The 17865-nt window shown below is 41.2% G+C and overlaps 2 protein-coding genes across 2 annotated transcripts; both read left to right on the top strand.

The window, feature by feature from the left end:
• The first annotated feature begins 113 nt into the window (after positions 1 to 113).
• Positions 114 to 11781, top strand: gdpd3a (glycerophosphodiester phosphodiesterase domain containing 3a). Its single transcript, XM_076086265.1, has 10 exons — positions 114 to 5515; positions 5697 to 5739; positions 6665 to 6800; positions 7460 to 7505; positions 7634 to 7752; positions 8098 to 8187; positions 8318 to 8451; positions 8620 to 8679; positions 8914 to 8965; positions 10500 to 11781. Exons 1-10 carry the CDS (start codon positions 5377 to 5379, stop codon positions 10626 to 10628), a joined length of 948 nt encoding a protein of 315 aa, XP_075942380.1. The 5' UTR covers positions 114 to 5376; the 3' UTR covers positions 10629 to 11781.
• Positions 11782 to 12270: 489 nt separating this feature from the next.
• Positions 12271 to 17128, top strand: ypel3 (yippee-like 3). The gene is made up of 5 exons (XM_076086268.1): positions 12271 to 12618; positions 13894 to 14012; positions 14264 to 14307; positions 15028 to 15136; positions 15922 to 17128. Exons 2-5 carry the CDS (start codon positions 13896 to 13898, stop codon positions 16009 to 16011), a joined length of 360 nt encoding a protein of 119 aa, XP_075942383.1. The 5' UTR covers positions 12271 to 12618; positions 13894 to 13895; the 3' UTR covers positions 16012 to 17128.
• Positions 17129 to 17865: the final 737 nt, after the last annotated feature.

Raw genomic sequence — 17865 nt, 5'->3', positions numbered from 1 at the left:
GTTCGAGTGTTTTCAGATCAGTTCGGAGTCGTATCTTTGTTTTTGGGTTTATATTTGCAAGTTTTTTTTTTTTTTTTTGAACACTTGATTTTGAGACAAATATTTTACTGGCATGTTGGCAGTTTTTTTTTCTTCTAAAAACAAACTGTATGATCATATGAATGCATGCATTCCTGAAATCAACCAAAGTGGCGTAAAGATGCAGGAACCCTGGCTGGGGAGCAACTTAAGGAATATCTTATCTGTCGTTTTGAATTGTACCGTAGACACATTTCTCAACCTTTAACTCGTACCGAGGGCAGACGAACCCAACGCCCCCTTTGGTGGAAGTCGGTTATATTCAGGAGGCGCTACACGATTGGACCAAAATAGAAATTACGTATAGTTTCTATTCTTGCGCGTTCATTTAGATAACGGCAATGCATGCGCCCCATTTTCCAGAACATGCGCGGCCCTCTGACGGTCAGGAACTACCCGACTTAAGTTTAGTGGTGGATGCAGAAACAGCAGGAACTGCCAGATGTGAGACAGCGGTTTAACATTACTGTATCGTCCACATTTTGCCCCACAACGTCTATAAAATACCACCAACATCAAATGGCTGATCCAGTGTCAGTATTCCATTCCAATTAGCATCTCTGAAGCCCTTGTTTCTCAGCTCCTCTTGATCCTAAACTTCCCTTAATCCTTCACTCACAGAGCCACGAACACATACATTATTCTGGAAAATGGGGCCCGGTTGACATCAGCGTCCCCGTCCCACCGTGCTGGTTTTTATACTGCGTTCCTATCCGACTGTACGGAGTCAAACGTGTACACAGGCTGGGGCCTAACTGAGAGCGAAGGCCCAAATCTAATCAAATTCATGTATTCAAAGTGGCCATACTTGAATGCGGTCTAGAGAAGTGCACCTCCCCAACGAGCATTTTCAGATTATGATCTTTCTGGCCCATTGACGCAAGTGTTTGAATGTAAACGGCCTGAATTACTGGAGTCTGTCACTGCAGCTTAGTGTTATTTTTTTTTACAAGAGCAGCACCTCTTCTACGACTACTAAGAACACTGTATGCCGCTGAGAAAAAAAGTGGGTCACACGGGACAGTAGAGATGGAAAGATTCGCATTTAAACAACTTGCATCTTTAAGACTGTTGTGACTCGGACGTCGATGTGAGCGTCATTTTAAAAACCAACAACACGATAGTCAAACCCAGGAATGTCGGAGTGCTCTACAGTTGTTCCTGCTCGGCGCATGGCCAAGCGTCCGTCACTTCATGGTCGTGCAGTGTGTATATATATATATATAAAGCCTCTCTTCTTGTGCTCCCTCTCCTCCGCCTGTGTGCTTTCTTTGCTACCTTGTTAACATACTGGATGTTTATACTTCAATGTGGGTGATTTTTATTTTTTATTTTTTTTTATTTATTTTTTTTTTTTTAATGTTACATGTTTCTTTGTGTGTGCATGTGTATTATGTCTGTGTCCATATGTGTCCCGTCAGTGGCTGCTCCCTCCTCCTCTTTGTTCTGGATGTGCTAACGGCTGCTCGGTGGAGCGCCGCCCCAGCGGGTCCAGCGCCGTCACCAGCTCAGTCTGCACTAATTTCTGCCTGTTGCACTGGGACCAGTAGAGAAGTCCCCTTAAAATGGACCAACACATGCACTGGATCCTCTCTCTCTCTTTCTCTTTCTCTCTCTCAGGGGAGGCCTGTGATGCTGATAGACTCCAGCTCTGGAGCGCTCACCGGCCTCGCCCTCTCGCAGCAAAAACCATTCGTTTGTCTCTCCGGGCTGTTTACTCAGAAGCCATAGCCAGCACTCTGGGATCGCTGGGAGGCTTTTTGGTGCATGTGGTGATACGTGTACTTTTTGTTTCAACCTCCCGACTCTCACCTCGCTTTACTCAAAGGGCTGCCCCTCCCCCCTCTCTCTCCTCCTCCTCCCCCTTTCTGTCTGGGATTGGTGAAGACCTTCTAATCCATATCACTGACTTTGCTCCCACTTTTCTCCTCCCCTCTGCCAGAAAATCATTGCGCCTGACTCGCCTGGATCATAGATCGTGGATGGTCACACATGCAGGAAACTCGCATTAACTCAATCAGCACGTCTGCACTTTGTCTTTCCAGCCACGCTCGCTCCCCTCCGTGTGCGTGTGCGTGTGCGTGTGCGTGTGTGTGTGTGTGTGTGCGTGTGCTACAGCTCATGGATCGTCTGCAGTAATTTATGTACAAAGTGTTTGTGTATCTGCTCATCAGTAACATAAAGCCAAGACTCTTTTTTGTTGTTGTGTGTGTGTGTTTTGGGCCCTCTCCCTGCAGTTACCTGTGCTTCTACATGTGTGAGATTTTTTATTTTGTTCTTTTTGACCGACGCAAAAACAGTCGCACAGATATTTTGGATGTGTTTCATATCTATATTTGGTCATCAGTCAACCAGGCCCAGCTTGCTTCTTTTTTTTTTTTTTCTCTCCAACCGACCTGCCAACGAATCAAGAGGACCACATTTTGCAATCCTCCTGACGCACACACACACACACCCACACTTCCTCTCTCTTTCTGAGGAGTGTATCCGTGTGTTTGTGGGAAGTTGCACTTAAACACACCACATACATTCACACAGTATTGAGTCTGAAGGCCTGACCGTCATGAGGCCTGTTTCCAGATATTGTTGTTTTTAAATGGCTGTTCTTATTATTGCTATTGTTGTTGTTATATTGGTGAGTTGTTGTGTTTTCTTTTTTTCTTTTTCTTTTTTTACATTAAAGGGAGTTAAAGTATCTTTTTATTAATAATTAGAATGTTTTTATTTCTATTTTTTTCTTTTTTTCTTCCTTATTTCTCTTCTGGGCGTGATTATTATTGGCCGTGTTCAATCTTTCTGAAACTTTTTTTTTTTTTTTTTTTAATTTCCTCTCCAAGATCTTGTAAGGAATTATTTTAAAAGAAGATATACGTAGATTGTCGGAAGAGATACGAGTTATTGAGGGTTATAGTCTGTATATTCTATGGGTATTATGAATTAAACGATTAACAAAGAAACAATTATATACATATAATTAAATAAAATTTCCTGATACTGTTACAACAGTTTGTGGATGCGTTTCTTTTTTTGTTTTTTTTGTCTTGTGGTCTTTTACGTCTTTGGTATTTTCAGCACCTTTTCAGGCTGAACTCCAGCGGCCCATTTAAAATAATGGACAGACTTCAGAAAGCTAAAATAAATTATGTGGTACAAAGCTTCATATCGACTATCTTAAGAAGGACTACTTTGCCCTGAATCTCACTCCCAGAGGCAGCGACCGCCGCTCTGACACAATAAGAAGGTGATGGATAGTTGGCTTGTGAGCACGAGAATCTTTGCATGAAGTGACTTAACATTTCTAAACCACAAAGTGAAGTGAAACAACTACGAAAGGACCAAGACGTAGGGCTGGGCGATATGGCCAACATCTATATTGTGATATGAAACAACCTATAACAATGAATGTGAAATTACAGAGAGAAAAACAAATACATCTGGGCTTCACTTATATCTTAACATTGTGTTAATTATCTCTGTAGTTTAGTCTGTTGTCCATTTTAGGTGAAGAAGAAAAAAAGCCACGTGTCAGTTAATGAGAACAGAACGCCTTCTCTCCAAACTGTCGTGGGAACCAACGTCTGGCACAACATTGGTTTCGTGGTCCGTATCTGACTTTCTTGCGAACTCTTTCTGTTTTGGTTGGTGCTGAGTCTTCTACAAGTTTCTGCATGTTGTGTCCTCTTGAAGATCCCACGTTTGTCATCGGCGTTCGACATCATGATAAAAACAATTTAGAAAAATATATAAATGTATATATCGTTTGACGCTGTTCATCGTCATTTTGGGTTTTTACACATTTTTACTGATTACCAAATTACCCCCCCCCCCCCCCCCCCTTATGAACCTGGCCCCCCCATAGATGAGTTTCTAAACCCGCCCCTGTTCACTACAGCACCCGTCTTGGAAAATTCAACAGTTGCAAAGACCCTAAAAAAAAATCAGTGAGAAGTGCAAAGAAACGAAGAAAAAAAAAAAAAGGTGCAGAGCTCTGGAGCTGGTGTCACCGATTGTTGCCATGGGAACGCTGTTCAGCAGGTGTTGCCATGGAACATTATAACCATGGAGACATGGCTCTAACTTTTGTGTTTAAAATGAGTCTTTATTCATTGGTGTGAATGTGTATAACTTTGTGTCCGTAGAGCAACGCTCTGAAATATCTTTGTGACTCCAGAGCGTCGACGCTGAGTCGTCGGAATGAACATAACTAACAGTATTTCACCGTGAAACACAACGCTCGCTCTTCCAGCTCTGCAGCTTTCCCACCTTCCTACATAACATGTCTGAGCACGGCCTCCCCGGCCGACCCTGACATTGCCAGAGTCTTTTCACGACAGCAGCAGCGTCTGCTTAGAAGTTAAACTGAAAGAAAAGTAGGCGAAACGTGGAGCATGATCTGTGTGTCAAAAGGACACGAATTGACCCGGACTCATCTTTTTGCACGACAAAAGGAGACGCCTGCAGAAGTGAGAGGATGCTGGAAAGATTGTTCTCGCTTCTGGTGAAAACCAGGCTCGTTGTGACATTCAGAGGGGTGCTCAGAGCGATTGTTTGTGTCCAGCTTTGCTATTGAACCCTGAACAATGCAGCACTTTAACTCTGCTGACTTTGTGCTGCATGTAAAGCGAGAATGCGTGCTCGTGGATGAATTGTTTTCATATTTCTGTCCTTGTGGGTGACAGTTGAGTTCACATATCTGCACACACCACCCTTGTCAAATATATACACAGGTGTCGAAACCTGCTGCAATCCAGGAAGAGGCCCTTTTGTCTTTCCCAAGTATCGGCTGCAAAACTATGTTAATGCACAAATTCAAATGTGGAAAAGGACGAATAGATGCCAACAACTGTGAATTCATCCTGTGATGTTGCTCGGGTTAGTCAATGAATAGAGTATAAAGTAAATCCGAGGTGCCCAGGTGTGACACACACAAAGCTACCAGTGTCCCAGCTGAACAAAAGCAGTGTAAAGAGTGGAATAGTATTGCCTCGGGCAGGGGAGAGTCCAGAGAGAGAGGGAGAGCCAACAGGTGAGCTGTGGGTTAAGAGCCGGTGGTTCATTAACGTACTTTCACAGCTCTGAAGGTTTCCAGATTGTGCAAGACGGAGACGGTCTTCCAGTCTGTCCTGTTTTTTTTTCTTATCTTCCAAGAAAGACAGAGAGCCGGTTGTCTTCATTTGAGCTTTTGGATCTCTAAACTCAAAGTTGGATTGTTGCAGATCTTCATTATCTTTTGCTTCTGTCCGACGTTCTGCGAGCGAGATCGGGCAGAGATCACTGGACGTGTTTGCAGGAAAAAGGATGAGCGGTTTTCTGTACTTCATCCTCCCGGTTCTGGGTGGATACACTCTCAGCTCGGTGTACCTGCTGAAGAACCCCCACGTTCTGCACAGGAAGAAACGCACAGCTTTCTACTGCACACGCATCTCACACAGAGGAGGTAAAGGCTCATTTCACTGGAGGTTAAATCAATCTAAACTAACTTTCAAATCAAATCTTTATTTCAAGGTGTTTTTCTTCTTTATAATGTCATTAACCTTCAGCAAACAAGCTCAAATTTTTTGGGGGACTGGTGCTTCTTTGCTGCCAGCTTCAACCCTGACTACTCTGTTTGTGACCAGGATGTGGAGAGAGGATAGAGGGCACGATGGAGGCGTTCACACAGTGAGTACCAAACTCAACACACTTTTCATAAAGAGCAGGTCTAGACCCACAGTCCCCCATGAGCAGCACTACAGAGACACTGAACCCCAAGTTGAACTTAATGCTTAAAGCTACTTTAAATGCAGTGGTACCTGTGTGTCAATTACTCTCTTTTAGGAAAGAAACTCCCCTTTAATGGGTTTAAACCTTGAGCAGAACCAGGCTCTTAGTGGGACGGCCATCGGCCTCGACCGGTTGGATAGAGAGAGAGAGAGAGAGAGAGAGAGGTTTTATGTAATGTACCCTGTTCTCTTTCTTTATAATCTGACTTGACGTTTGGCAATATTGTCCTTGTTACATTCATGCCAATAAAGCATATTGAATCGAATTGGGAGAGAGACACAGAGATACACAGCAACAATAATAACACAACAGCTATAACAATTTACTCTGATTCCATCTTTTCTGTCTAATAAGGCAGAGACTGAGGGATTATCCAGGCTTATAAAATGATTTACAGTATAATATACTGTAAATGTGATAAAAGAGGGAACTTACATTTCGCATCTTTCCTCTTGCATTGGTTGCTGTCTAATAAACTGTCCCTGTGAGATTTTAGGCTTAACAACAGATTGTTTTTGGAAATATATCTGCAAAAATATACATTTACTACTAAAATATAAATCAGAGTATTTAAGAAGTCAAAGATGCTGGATGTCAATGATGTACTGTATAAAATAAGTGCAAGATATGTGCTTCATGAAATATGCAACACTGTGTACAGTCCGTTGTTTGCTGTGTTAATTGTTTATGATTACATGTCTTGCATGCATTTTAGTTTCCTGTACAGCATTTTAGGAGATCTCTGTTCAGAAAGCTGGAAGAGTAGCAGTGAACAAAAGCTCCCTCACTGTTCCAGTAACACATGCATGTATTCCTCCTTCAGTGCGGTGGATCAGGGCACAGAGATGCTGGAGATGGACTGTCACTTAACCCGTGATGGACATGTGGTGGTGTCACATGATGAGAATCTGCTGAGGCAGACCGGCCACGACGTCACCGTCTCCTCACTCAACCTCCAGGTGAGAGGCTGCGTCACAAGGTCAAGCTGAGACCAAACAGCAAGTGGAAGGGGGATGAGATTCTCACATTAAAACATGAATTATTAGCATTTACCTGTCAAATAAATAAGTTTCAAGTTAGCAACGTGCAAAACAGCTGCATGCAAAGCCACATATTCACTTAAAACTCACCCACGATGCATTGGAGCCACAGCTCACACAGCTGGCATGATTTCTAAATGAGCGAGTTACGAGGCCCCTAAACTGATGTTACAAACACAACTCCGCCGTGTGTTGTACCAGATTAAAACACAACAAAAAACCTGCTACAGACCGCCGCTGACCCAAGTCAACAATAACAATAAGGAGCACAAAAGGTTGTGTGTTCTGAAGAGAATGTTTAGGCCCTGTCTACACGTATACAGATATGTGCATGTGTGCGAGAGGTCAAAACGCAGAGAAATATATCTGTATATGTGTAGACGGAGCCTTATATTAACTAAGAGTAAACTGTCACTTAACTACTGAATTACCTTCTTTGCCTCCAACTATATCGCATGCAGCAACTCCTCTACATTACACCAAGAATATCTTTTATTTATGGTAATCTCAGTCAATTTCATAATAGTATAACTTTATAATTCAATTTTCTCTTTGCATCTGCTTCTCAACTCTTGTAGGACTTGCCTCTGTATAAAGAGAGACTGGAGGTGACCTTTTATAAAGGTGAGTTCCTCCTCGCAGTCTCTTGTTCTCAATCATTAACGAAAAGTAATTTCGTGAAGAAGTAGGGCAGTGGGCGTGTGTGTACATGTGTGAGTGTTAACCTTAGTGTTCACACATCCCTCCTCCAGGTCGCTACAGCAGCGGTGCAGACAGGAAGTTCGCTCTGCTGGAGGACGTGTTCAGGAAGTTCCCTGAGATGCCGATCAGCATTGAGATCAAAGAGAAGAACAAACAGCTGATGGAAAAGGTGCAGTAAACCTAAAAAAAAGGAGAAGTTTCAGCACTTTCCCAATGATATAGAAGAATCTCCAAAATATGAAACCATGCTTTTGTGATGCTCAGCAACTTTCCAGTCAAATGTCCAGATTGTCCCTGATGTTGAGATTTAAATAACACTCACTGTTTGTCTTTGACTCTGCAGTTTTTTTCATCATCAAAGTTCCTGCATTTTAGACTTCATGACTCACACGCGTGAAACTAGTCTCTTTTAAAGTCAACACTTCCTGCTTATGAGCATATCTTTGACATCAACATGTAAGCTGATACTCCTTCATATCTCATCATTCCTCCGCCCTCTCCCGTCTGTGTGTAGGTGTCTGACTTGGTTCAAAGCTACAACAGGGAGGAGATCACTGTCTGGGCCTCAGTGAAATCCAAGATCATGGAGGAATGCCGCAGAACGGTACATAGACCACCTGGGGGTGACAAAGTTACTTGTGCAGCATCAATTCACAGCCAACATCACAGCCATCAATTCACAGCCATGTGATTGCTTGTTTTAAAGAGAGAACTGTCTCTCTGCTTCTTGGTAGAACGGCTCCATGCCGTACAGCTTCTCACAGAGCCGAGGTTTGCTGCTTCTGCTTCTCTTCTACACCGGCCTGCTGCCCTTTATGCCGCTGGAGGAGAGTTTACTGCAGTTCTACCTGCCTTGCGTCATAAACAGGTGTGTCTGCATGTGTGTCCATGCGTGTGTTATCATGCAGCAAAGTTTCTACTTTGTTAGTTACTACTTTATTTATTTTTCCTTCTCTAATTTGATGTTTGATGAGAGATGAATGAGTCACAATACAGATGTGTCTGATGTGTCCTTCTCTGTGTTTGTGTGCTGAAGGACGTACATTCCAGAGAAGCGCATCCTGAGGAACAAGCTGATCATCTCTTTGTTAGAAAAGTGAGTCAAGTTTCCCGTGACTTTGTTTTGATGTACAAATCTGGAACGGTCGTCGCCAACCACGTCAGAGAAAATAACGTAAAGCACGACTGAGACAATAATGCACAGAAGGGGTGATGCTTTTATGCAGAATCACATGTTCAATACTGTACAGTAATGTTTATGTAGCAGCAAATTCTGGATGTTTTACTGCTATTTCTGTGAAAACTGAATTATTCTCTGCTGTCATTCCAGAGTCACAATGAGGAAGAGTCTGTTCAAACACCTCTCAGCTCGTGGAATTCAGGTATGAAACTACATACTACGTAGAGGCAGAGTTAACGATGGATGTTTAGGTGCATCAGGAATGAATAGAAGACAAGAACCGTGAAACACTAACAAGTTTAGATAAGAATATAAACACCAAAGGTACTAGATAATCAGACTTTTGCAGTCCGGTGTTGAACTGTTGGTATTTATTATCCTCCACTAGAGGTGACAACCTTCCGCTGGATACCTTTGAACTCTTAGCTTCCTAAATCCTACAGCTGAAGATGAAATGAAATAGAACTTTATTCATTCTGAAGCAAATTCTTGTGCCAGAGATTGATCTAAAGAAAAACGATAGATTAAAATATAAATATATATCAACAATAGAGTAATACATGTAAAATGTATAAGAAGTAATACTAATAAGAATAGCAAATTATATTATTATAAATTATATTATAAATTCTGTAAAATAAGTTAACTAAAATAGAAAAAGTAATGCAGAGTAATATCGACAAGTAATAAAAAGTAATAATGCACATAATATATTGAAAGTAATATTGCAAGTTGTTAAAAATGTAATATTGCAAAATGTTGAAGAAGTTATTGTTGTCAGTGTCCGACGTTTCAGCTACAATATCAATAAGAAAAAATCTCAAATTGTAATTCCGGATGCAAAAAAACAGAAGAAAAAGCTGATCAGCTGTAGGACCTAATTTAACCAAAGCACTGAATGGTTTAATGCACATCACACGTCAGTGTTTCAGGACTAACAGTAACGCTCACACAGCCACACAGGGTGTGTTGAGCTCATCATCTCTGTCCTGATGTGAGTCATCTCCGCCGGGATGAGGTCACCCCCCATCGTCCGGTCATGAGAGGCCACTGAATAGTTTGAGCATGAAAACAATTGAATTCACATGTCGCAGTCTTGTCAGCTGCTGAGGACCTCAGCGCATTTGAATGCTTATGAGTGATTCTGAGGTAGCGACCAAGAACAGCTTGTCCCCTCGTCAACCGAATGAAAACAGAGGCGTGAGATTTCCTCCAGCAGGAAAACGTGAGCTTGTGTGAATATTAGAAGTGGGAATGAAAGGTAACTGGAGATACCTTCTTCCAGTAAAACACTGTGAGACAATCATCTGTGATACATCATGATAGCAACAAAGAAGCCTAAAATATACGTTAGTATAAGTACTCTGTATATTTCTAACACTAAAGAATATCACAATGCTGCTGCCTCGGCATTGATGTCAGTTATTTGTCCACACTGCAGTGTGAACAAGTGATGCTCCGAGGTCTCACTTTAAGCCGATGTCTGCTGTATTTGGTCTGTCACAGCTCAGACGGTTTTAGTTTTATTGATGGTCGAGTCACGTACTGTAGCTCCAAACTGCAGGACGGATGACAGAGAACAGGACTCTATCTTGCCCTTGTTGTTTTGTTGACATCATCTACTCCCTATTTATTTGAGAAGGAAATAAAAACTATTTTATGTATGTTTTTTAGCTGTTAGGTCTGCAGGACCCCAAACAGATCATCATGATTGACAAATGTATCTTTACCTGCAGGTGCATTTGTTTGTGTGCAATAAAGACGACGACATAAAGGCTGCATTTGAAGTCGGGGCCACAGGGGTGATGAGTGACTACCCGACTCTTCTGTCCAGCTACCTCTGCAGAAACCAAAGTCAGGACTGAACCCAAACACGCCCTCACGTCCCAACAACAACTGATAACTCAGCAGCTTTCTGATGAGGGCGGACTGTGTGAAGAAAAGACTGTGAAAGAAAAGTAAATACAAGAAGCGTGAGACCTTCACCGTGACAAGATCAGTGGAGGAGTTGTTTGGTCTATTAAACAGAACAGAACTATCATTCAACTCTTTAATCTCAAGCCTTCGCTGTAGATACAATTATCTGCTATCGGGTCGTTTCCACGGCCTCCACCCTCAGTGTGTCAAACACAGCCCAGAGGGATTTATCTCAGCAGCAACTACAATGCTGTCGGAGTGAAGTTTTCCCTTTTATTAGTGCACATGAGTACAAGAGTAGTCACGAACTAGACAGACATAGGTTTACAGACAAGTAGACAATCTTTATGTTTATGTTTTGTATGTGTGAAAATGTGTGTATTCATGTATGTGTAAGAGCGATAAGACGAAAGTGACGAAAGTGACTTTGTTTTGACTGTGTTGGACGTTATTTTCTGGCATTATTTGATTGGTTTGAGTGATGGACTTTAGAAAAACATGATTTGGGACAATGTACTTTATGGATTTATGCTTTTATGTTCTTTTTGTTGTATTAAGATGAAAAGAACACAAACATGCTGGAAATAAAATCAAATGTATACTTATTTGTTCTACAAATATATCCACTCAGGTGAGTAGAGTGTCATTATTGTAGTGTTTAATCCAGTCACTTATCTACTGTAGAGGTTCACTTAGGCGGAGGGTTTACAAGTGCAGTTATAGCTTCACCTGTGTCCTTGTTTTCCCAGGCTACGGTCAAAGTCCGGCCCCACCGCTGTGAAAATAAACAACCAGTCTAGTGCTGAAACAAAGGCTGCATTTTTCTGACCTGCTTGGCTGTGCTTTGCAGTGTGACAAGTGAGTGAATGGATTATTAGTGGATCAGTGCAGACTGAAGTCTTTAATACAGTAGATGCAAAGAGCAAAGGTTTAAATAAGTGAAATAATGTTCTTGTGAACACACAACCAGGTCTGTAGCTGCGGTTTAAGACACATGGCATTTTTTTGTTTTTTAGGCAAAAAAAATCAAACCTTACTTTGAAAAATGAATCTACAACTGTGACAATCAATAAATCATTAAAATAATATCTACAAACAAACTTTAAATATGAATATGTACTGTTTGTCTTGTTTGATTTGTTAAAGATCTTTTGCAGAGTGAGTAACATGTTTTAGGATTGCTGGTGCTCTGCTGAGGGAGTTTTTTACCTCCTTGCAACTGGCCTGCATACAACATATAGGCTACACATTTACACACGGCCTCGAGGCAGTTATGCAAACAAAATCAAGAGACCACAACAACCAAAACCACCTCTCCATCTCTCTGTTAGATAGAAATCAAATGTTTTCCTGAATGTCATCACATAACCGCAAATACGTCCATGCATTGTGTAAGGTTGACCCGTTTGCAGCCAGTCTGAGGGACTTTTTTTTATCCCAAATCCACCAGCAGGATGTGATAACCCAGTAATAACATAACAGCAACCACACTGGTAGCCTTAAAAGGCTCATGTGAAGTCGAATCTGATTGGTTGACCCACATTCTAGACGTCACCGGCCGCCTCCCATTGGTCGACGGGGATTGTTTTGCACTCTTCAGACTTCCTCCTCCTGCGAGTTTTAATAAACAAAACACATTTGTTTTTTCTCCCGTCCGAGCCGCCGCACTGTCACCCTGTCACCCCGCAAGCCTGCATGCATTGTCGGATCCCAGCTCCTGTTTTTAACCGAGGCCGCGGAGGAACGGGTTCCGATTCAAAGGAGAGAGACGCGGGTAACCGGGCTCCGCTGCAACAGACCACAGGCTGTGTTGTCTTTGTCCGAGCCGTCTGCGCGTGGTCGACCACGAGCCGCATTGTACCTGCTTTGAATTAGATGGTTTTGTTAAGCTGTCACTCATATTGGTCCGCCGTGTAGCCCGCGAGGAGCTTCTATCAGGTGAGTCCACGGACACCCGGAGATTTCCTGCATTGCGTATCTTGCGCTAGCCAGCTGTAGCTAACGAGCTAGCTGGGTCAGAGCTGACGGACGCATCGGGCCGTTTGTGTCATTATTTAGGCGACTGACAGACGGTCATTAGTGTTGAGCCGTGCATAAAATGGCGCAACACACGTTGCAAAGGGGCTTAAATTGAGGTTGTCTGATTGCATTGCGAGGATTGTTTGTGCAGACTGTCCTCAACCAGGAAGCAAGCTGCCTGACCTGTGTTTTCATAACGAATCCACCAAATCTTTGTTGATGTAAAACGGTTCACGCTTCATCTAATGTCAGTCTGACTACATGTCAGTCTCTGCACAGCGACCATAAGAGGACAAGCTACGCGATTAACGTTACAGCTCGTTATTTACTAGAGCAGGTGAGGTATCTTCATATAACGTTACACTTGTTGTTTCCACCTTCTTACGTAATAGTTCTATTTTTAGCCACTTGTTTCAGCTTTGTTGTGATCGTTTTTAAGCTGTATTTCTGCTTGTCTGTTCCTGTGAATTGTTTCCTTTGGAACGTGCTGAAGTACATTTAGAGAAAAGTAAAAATATTTAAAAAATGTGATTCTGATTCAGATAGATTGTCCGATGCTGTCTAGCCCCTTTCTGCAGATATAATATAATAATAATAACAGATTAAATGTTCAGATAATTAACAAAAAGTCATGGAATCATGTTATATGACATAGCCCAAATTGATAATCTTATTTATATATATATATATATATATATATATATATATATATATATATTACAATAATGAGATACGAAGTAAAAGTTATGAGGTCATAAATCCAATCTTATCATTTTGATTTGAACTTGACTTAGTATGTCCTAATACTTGCTTCCTACCTTATCATCCTTTTTGTTTCCTTTTGGACTTTGTCGTTTTTTAATCGATTAACTTGGTCAATAAAGTGTCGAAGTCAGCAGGTGCCTGAGCCCAGAGTTTTGTCTCTATAATGTCTTTTATTAATACGCACTTCACTAAACATCATATCAAGAAAAGACAAACGCCTGCAAAGTATTTGTAAAGCTGCAACCAGCAAATCATTGGTAAATATTGATTGTCAGAATGAATATCTGGTCAGTTCCAGCCTCAGTTTATTATCATTTAGGTCGGGTTATGTCGGGTGAAAGCCTTGCAGCCTTGTATTGCTATCATCAGGTGTGTTAAAAGCATGTAAAACCTGCCTGTGTCTAATATCCTTGCCTCCTTCTTCCTCAGACATGGTGAAGCTGACAAAGGCCAAGACGTTCCAGGCGTATCTGGACTCGTGCCACCGTCGCTACAGCTGTGTGCATTGTCGCGCCCATCTGGCAAACCATGACGATCTCATCTCCAAGGTTGGTATGCTGCCGCTCTGTTGTTGTGAATGATCCTTTCAGGTGGTGCATGGCACCGCCCAATGACTCTCACGTAGTTTACAAAGTAGCAGAGCTGGAAAAACTGGACTGACCTAATACAAAGAGAAATATCACAAAGTTTGTAGACATTTTGGAATTTCATTTAAAAAAAGTATATTTCATAGTATGTTGTTTGTGGACACATGAAGCATTTTTCTCCTCTTATTTTGTTGTTCATCCTTGTTTCTTAGTCTTTCCAAGGCAGTCAAGGCCGAGCCTACCTCTTCAACTCTGTGTGAGTATTTTGTTTTTAAATATTACTACACAATGCATGTAGCTAAGGCTATTCATATATTAGGTTTCCAATCTTGTTTTTCATCTCCTTAATCACTGTGTAAAAGGGGTAAAAAGTGACTTCAGTTTTAAAATGTACTTTCTTTTAATGTTTCTTTCTATTTACTACTTTGTTATCAAATCTTTTCAGATTAGTGTTGGTATTAGATCAACTATTTTTGTGTGTTTTATAAAAACAAAAATAAATTGGTGACTTATGATCTTCTTTGTTTTCCCAGCGTATCATTTCAATAGTCAAGTTGTCCATGAAAACAAAGTCCCAGTATCAGACATGTTTGCACAAACCACATTGCCAACAGATAATTTGTTTTTCTCTCGAGTGAAGTTCACTTTAGTCACGCTACTTCTGAGTTAGTGGGTCAGAAATACACAGGCTCTGACCCTAAAATGCCTTTTAAATGACTCGAGCACTAAATCTAACTTCAAGGGTTGAATCAAATAGATGCTGATCATCTGTTTTAGTGAAGCTCTGTTCTAAATGGTTTCATGGAAAGTCATCCTCCCCATGACTGTTTCATGAACCTTAGTCTTTTTTTTCCCTTTAAAAAATAAGCAATATAGGACAGTAGGTCCTTTACTGGTTTACAGGGTAATGAGAGTAGTTTAATTACTGTGGCTCAGAGAGGAGCTGCTGTTTGACAACCCTGCGTTTTGGTTTCAGAGTGAACGTCGGCTGTGGTCCTGCGGAGGAGAGGCTGCTGCTCACAGGACTTCACGCTGTCGCCGACATCTACTGTGAAAACTGTCACACCACGCTGGGCTGGAAATATGTAAGCACGTCCGTGTGAATACAATGTTTGAACAAAGGGGTTAACATGGTTCCACAGATACCCGGTGCAGGTTTTGATTTACAGTTCAGCGTCAGATTTCACCCGTTGATGGCTCCCCAGTAACATTAGCAGGATGTAGCACAAGTCATCCGATCCGTGTCCTGCTTTACCTTTTTATTCCCCAACTGTTTACTTTTGAGTGAAGGAGGCAAACAAAAGGTTTGCTAAATGTGTGTCACTGAAAAGCAGAATCAAACTGATAGTGATACTTCATTATCAACGACCTCCACTTGTAACAGAAACTTTTGGGGAAGAAACAAAGGCAGATCATGCTGACTAATCACATTTCTTGTGGTCCCGTCATAGTTCCTTTTGTAACCTGGATGTGTAATCAGCGTTGTAGATACCACTATGTAACCTTTTAACCCACTTCTTATTCTCTACACTTTTAATGATGTTGCTGCAGATGTTTTTTTATTTCCATGAGGAAGGTTATTAATAGGCAGTAGTTTTCAGAGTGAAGCACACATTTCCTCAACCTAATGTTTCATATTATACCATATTGTAATATGTTACACGGTTTTGGAGGAAACATATCTATATTTATTTGGCCAAAGCTACATGTGATCATTTAGCAAAAATGCATCCTTGAAAAAATGAATAAATAGTATTATAGTTGAAGTAAATGACACATTCAGAGTGTCTGCATGTCCTTTAATGAGACTAGTCCTGGGCTTTACTTTAATCTACTTCTTGATAACCCTTCTGCACCTCCCCTTCTGCAGGAACAAGCCTTTGAGCTGAGCCAGAAGTACAAGGAGGGGAAGTTTATCATCGAGCTGTCCCACATGATAAAGGACAACGGCTGGGACTGAGAAGGACATTTTCATCTTTCTTCATGACTTTGTTTTCAAAGGTTGCATCCCCCTTCGACTTAAAAAGGGTTCCAGTGTAGCTTCCTCATCCCGCGTACGAGCCATCGCCGTGTCACACTTTCACTTCGTGCGGCTTCGCAAAGAATAGCATGTGATGCCGTATCTTTTTCTGCTCTTCGTGTTTTTTTCCAGCGACCACCACAACAACACATTTGCTGATCTTGCTATCCAGATTGCTGGTTGTGCTGGGAACATGGACTGAATGAGTGCAGGGTTTGTGTGTGTGTGTGAGAGTGTGTGTGTGAGAAAGGCTGGGAGACGTAGTCACACAGGCAGGAGTGCGTGTTGGATTTTAAAGCGTGTGTTTGAGTGATGAGCGCTAAACAGTCTCGCTGTGTGGGGACGAGGCCACTGCAAATAATCTGACCTTCTTACATATCAGATGCAGTTATCTTTTTGAGTTTAAGGTGGACATTTAGACCAATCTGGCCCAAACTGAGTAAAGTATATCGGCCTGTTTCACCTGTAGATCACTTCTGAGTGATGACAGGGTGGGAATGCTTAAAGCAGTAAGAGTTTATTTTTTATTTTTTATCAGTGACATTCATGTTTTTATGGTAAGATCTGAAACACTTGTTCATATTTAGCTAAAGGCAATCAGGATGTTGAATTAGTGATGTTAATTAAAGCCCACAAAAGTCTCCTGCAGGAATTCTTAAATCTGGTATGAGTGTCTTCTGCTTGTAGGTATACATTTTAGTGTGTGTGTGTGTGTGTGTGTGTGTGTGTGTCTGTGCGCGTTGAGATGTTTTAGCCGGATGGTGTTGTCAAGCATTAGCCTGGGGTTCACATCTAAAGTTTCCGCTGCACAGTCGAGATATCTTCACTTTCACTCAATGCTGAGGAGATCTATCCCACATGTGTTTGTGTGTGTAGCCTAACACGGAGCTGCCCTACGGATGCATTTACTCAATCGTGTTAGAGCAAAGTGTGGTTAGGATTATGTAGCATATTTATGGTGATTATGTTTTTTTTTGTTTTTTTTAAATGTCTGCTTCTTTCATTAAATGTGTATTATTTTAACCTAATCTTTCATTAAAATACAGTGTGTCTGTAACCTGCGGTCAGTTTTCTTTTGCTTGTGATATCTTATGTCATCTTGCATCTGATTCCTACACACATACTTTAATTATTAAGATAATAAAAGTAATAAAGACAACATGCAAGCCTGATCTCCAACACTTGAGAACTGATCATTGTTCTTTCTGCATCAATTTAACTTCAATTTCAGTTTGTAATTTATCATTAAAAAGCATGTTTAAGCATGTATGAAGCTCTCATTTATAGGGAGGGAGAAATTTGACAAGGATGCCAGTCAGTAAATCAGCCAACAGATGGCGATGTGGATACTGTTAGAATAATGGTATACTAGTACTTAATAGTAAGTTATACCTCCATGTGTATATACTATATATCACTGCTGGTTCCATTCGGCTACCTTACAACATTTACAACACTCAGGGTCTGATTCCAAAAGATTTTTTTCTTTAAAAATGCACATAATTCAAATAAAACACTACAAAAAGTATAAGTGGTGTATAGTAACATTTCACAACATCTAGCATTGAGTGTGCTTACAACACATATTGCAACACATGTCAGTTTGTTTGATGCAATGTTTACATGAAAACTGGATGCAAAGCAAACAAAAGTAATTTTATATACGCTACTAACAAAGTCACCACATATTCCCTTCTTACTGTAAGGAAGTGATTGTTGAACTCTGAGCAGGTCACATGATTGAGCTCTGACCAGAGCGAATAGCTTTTCTTTATGACATGCAGTGGAGAGGCT

The sequence above is a fragment of the Anarhichas minor genome, unplaced genomic scaffold (genome assembly GCF_050575085.1).
Source record: "Anarhichas minor isolate MPS153535 unplaced genomic scaffold, ASM5057508v1 ptg000007l, whole genome shotgun sequence".
NCBI classification, from domain to species: Eukaryota; Metazoa; Chordata; class Actinopteri; order Perciformes; family Anarhichadidae; genus Anarhichas; species Anarhichas minor.
The sequence above is the reverse complement of the archived record's forward strand: the minus strand, read 5'-3'. Positions and strand labels throughout refer to the sequence as shown.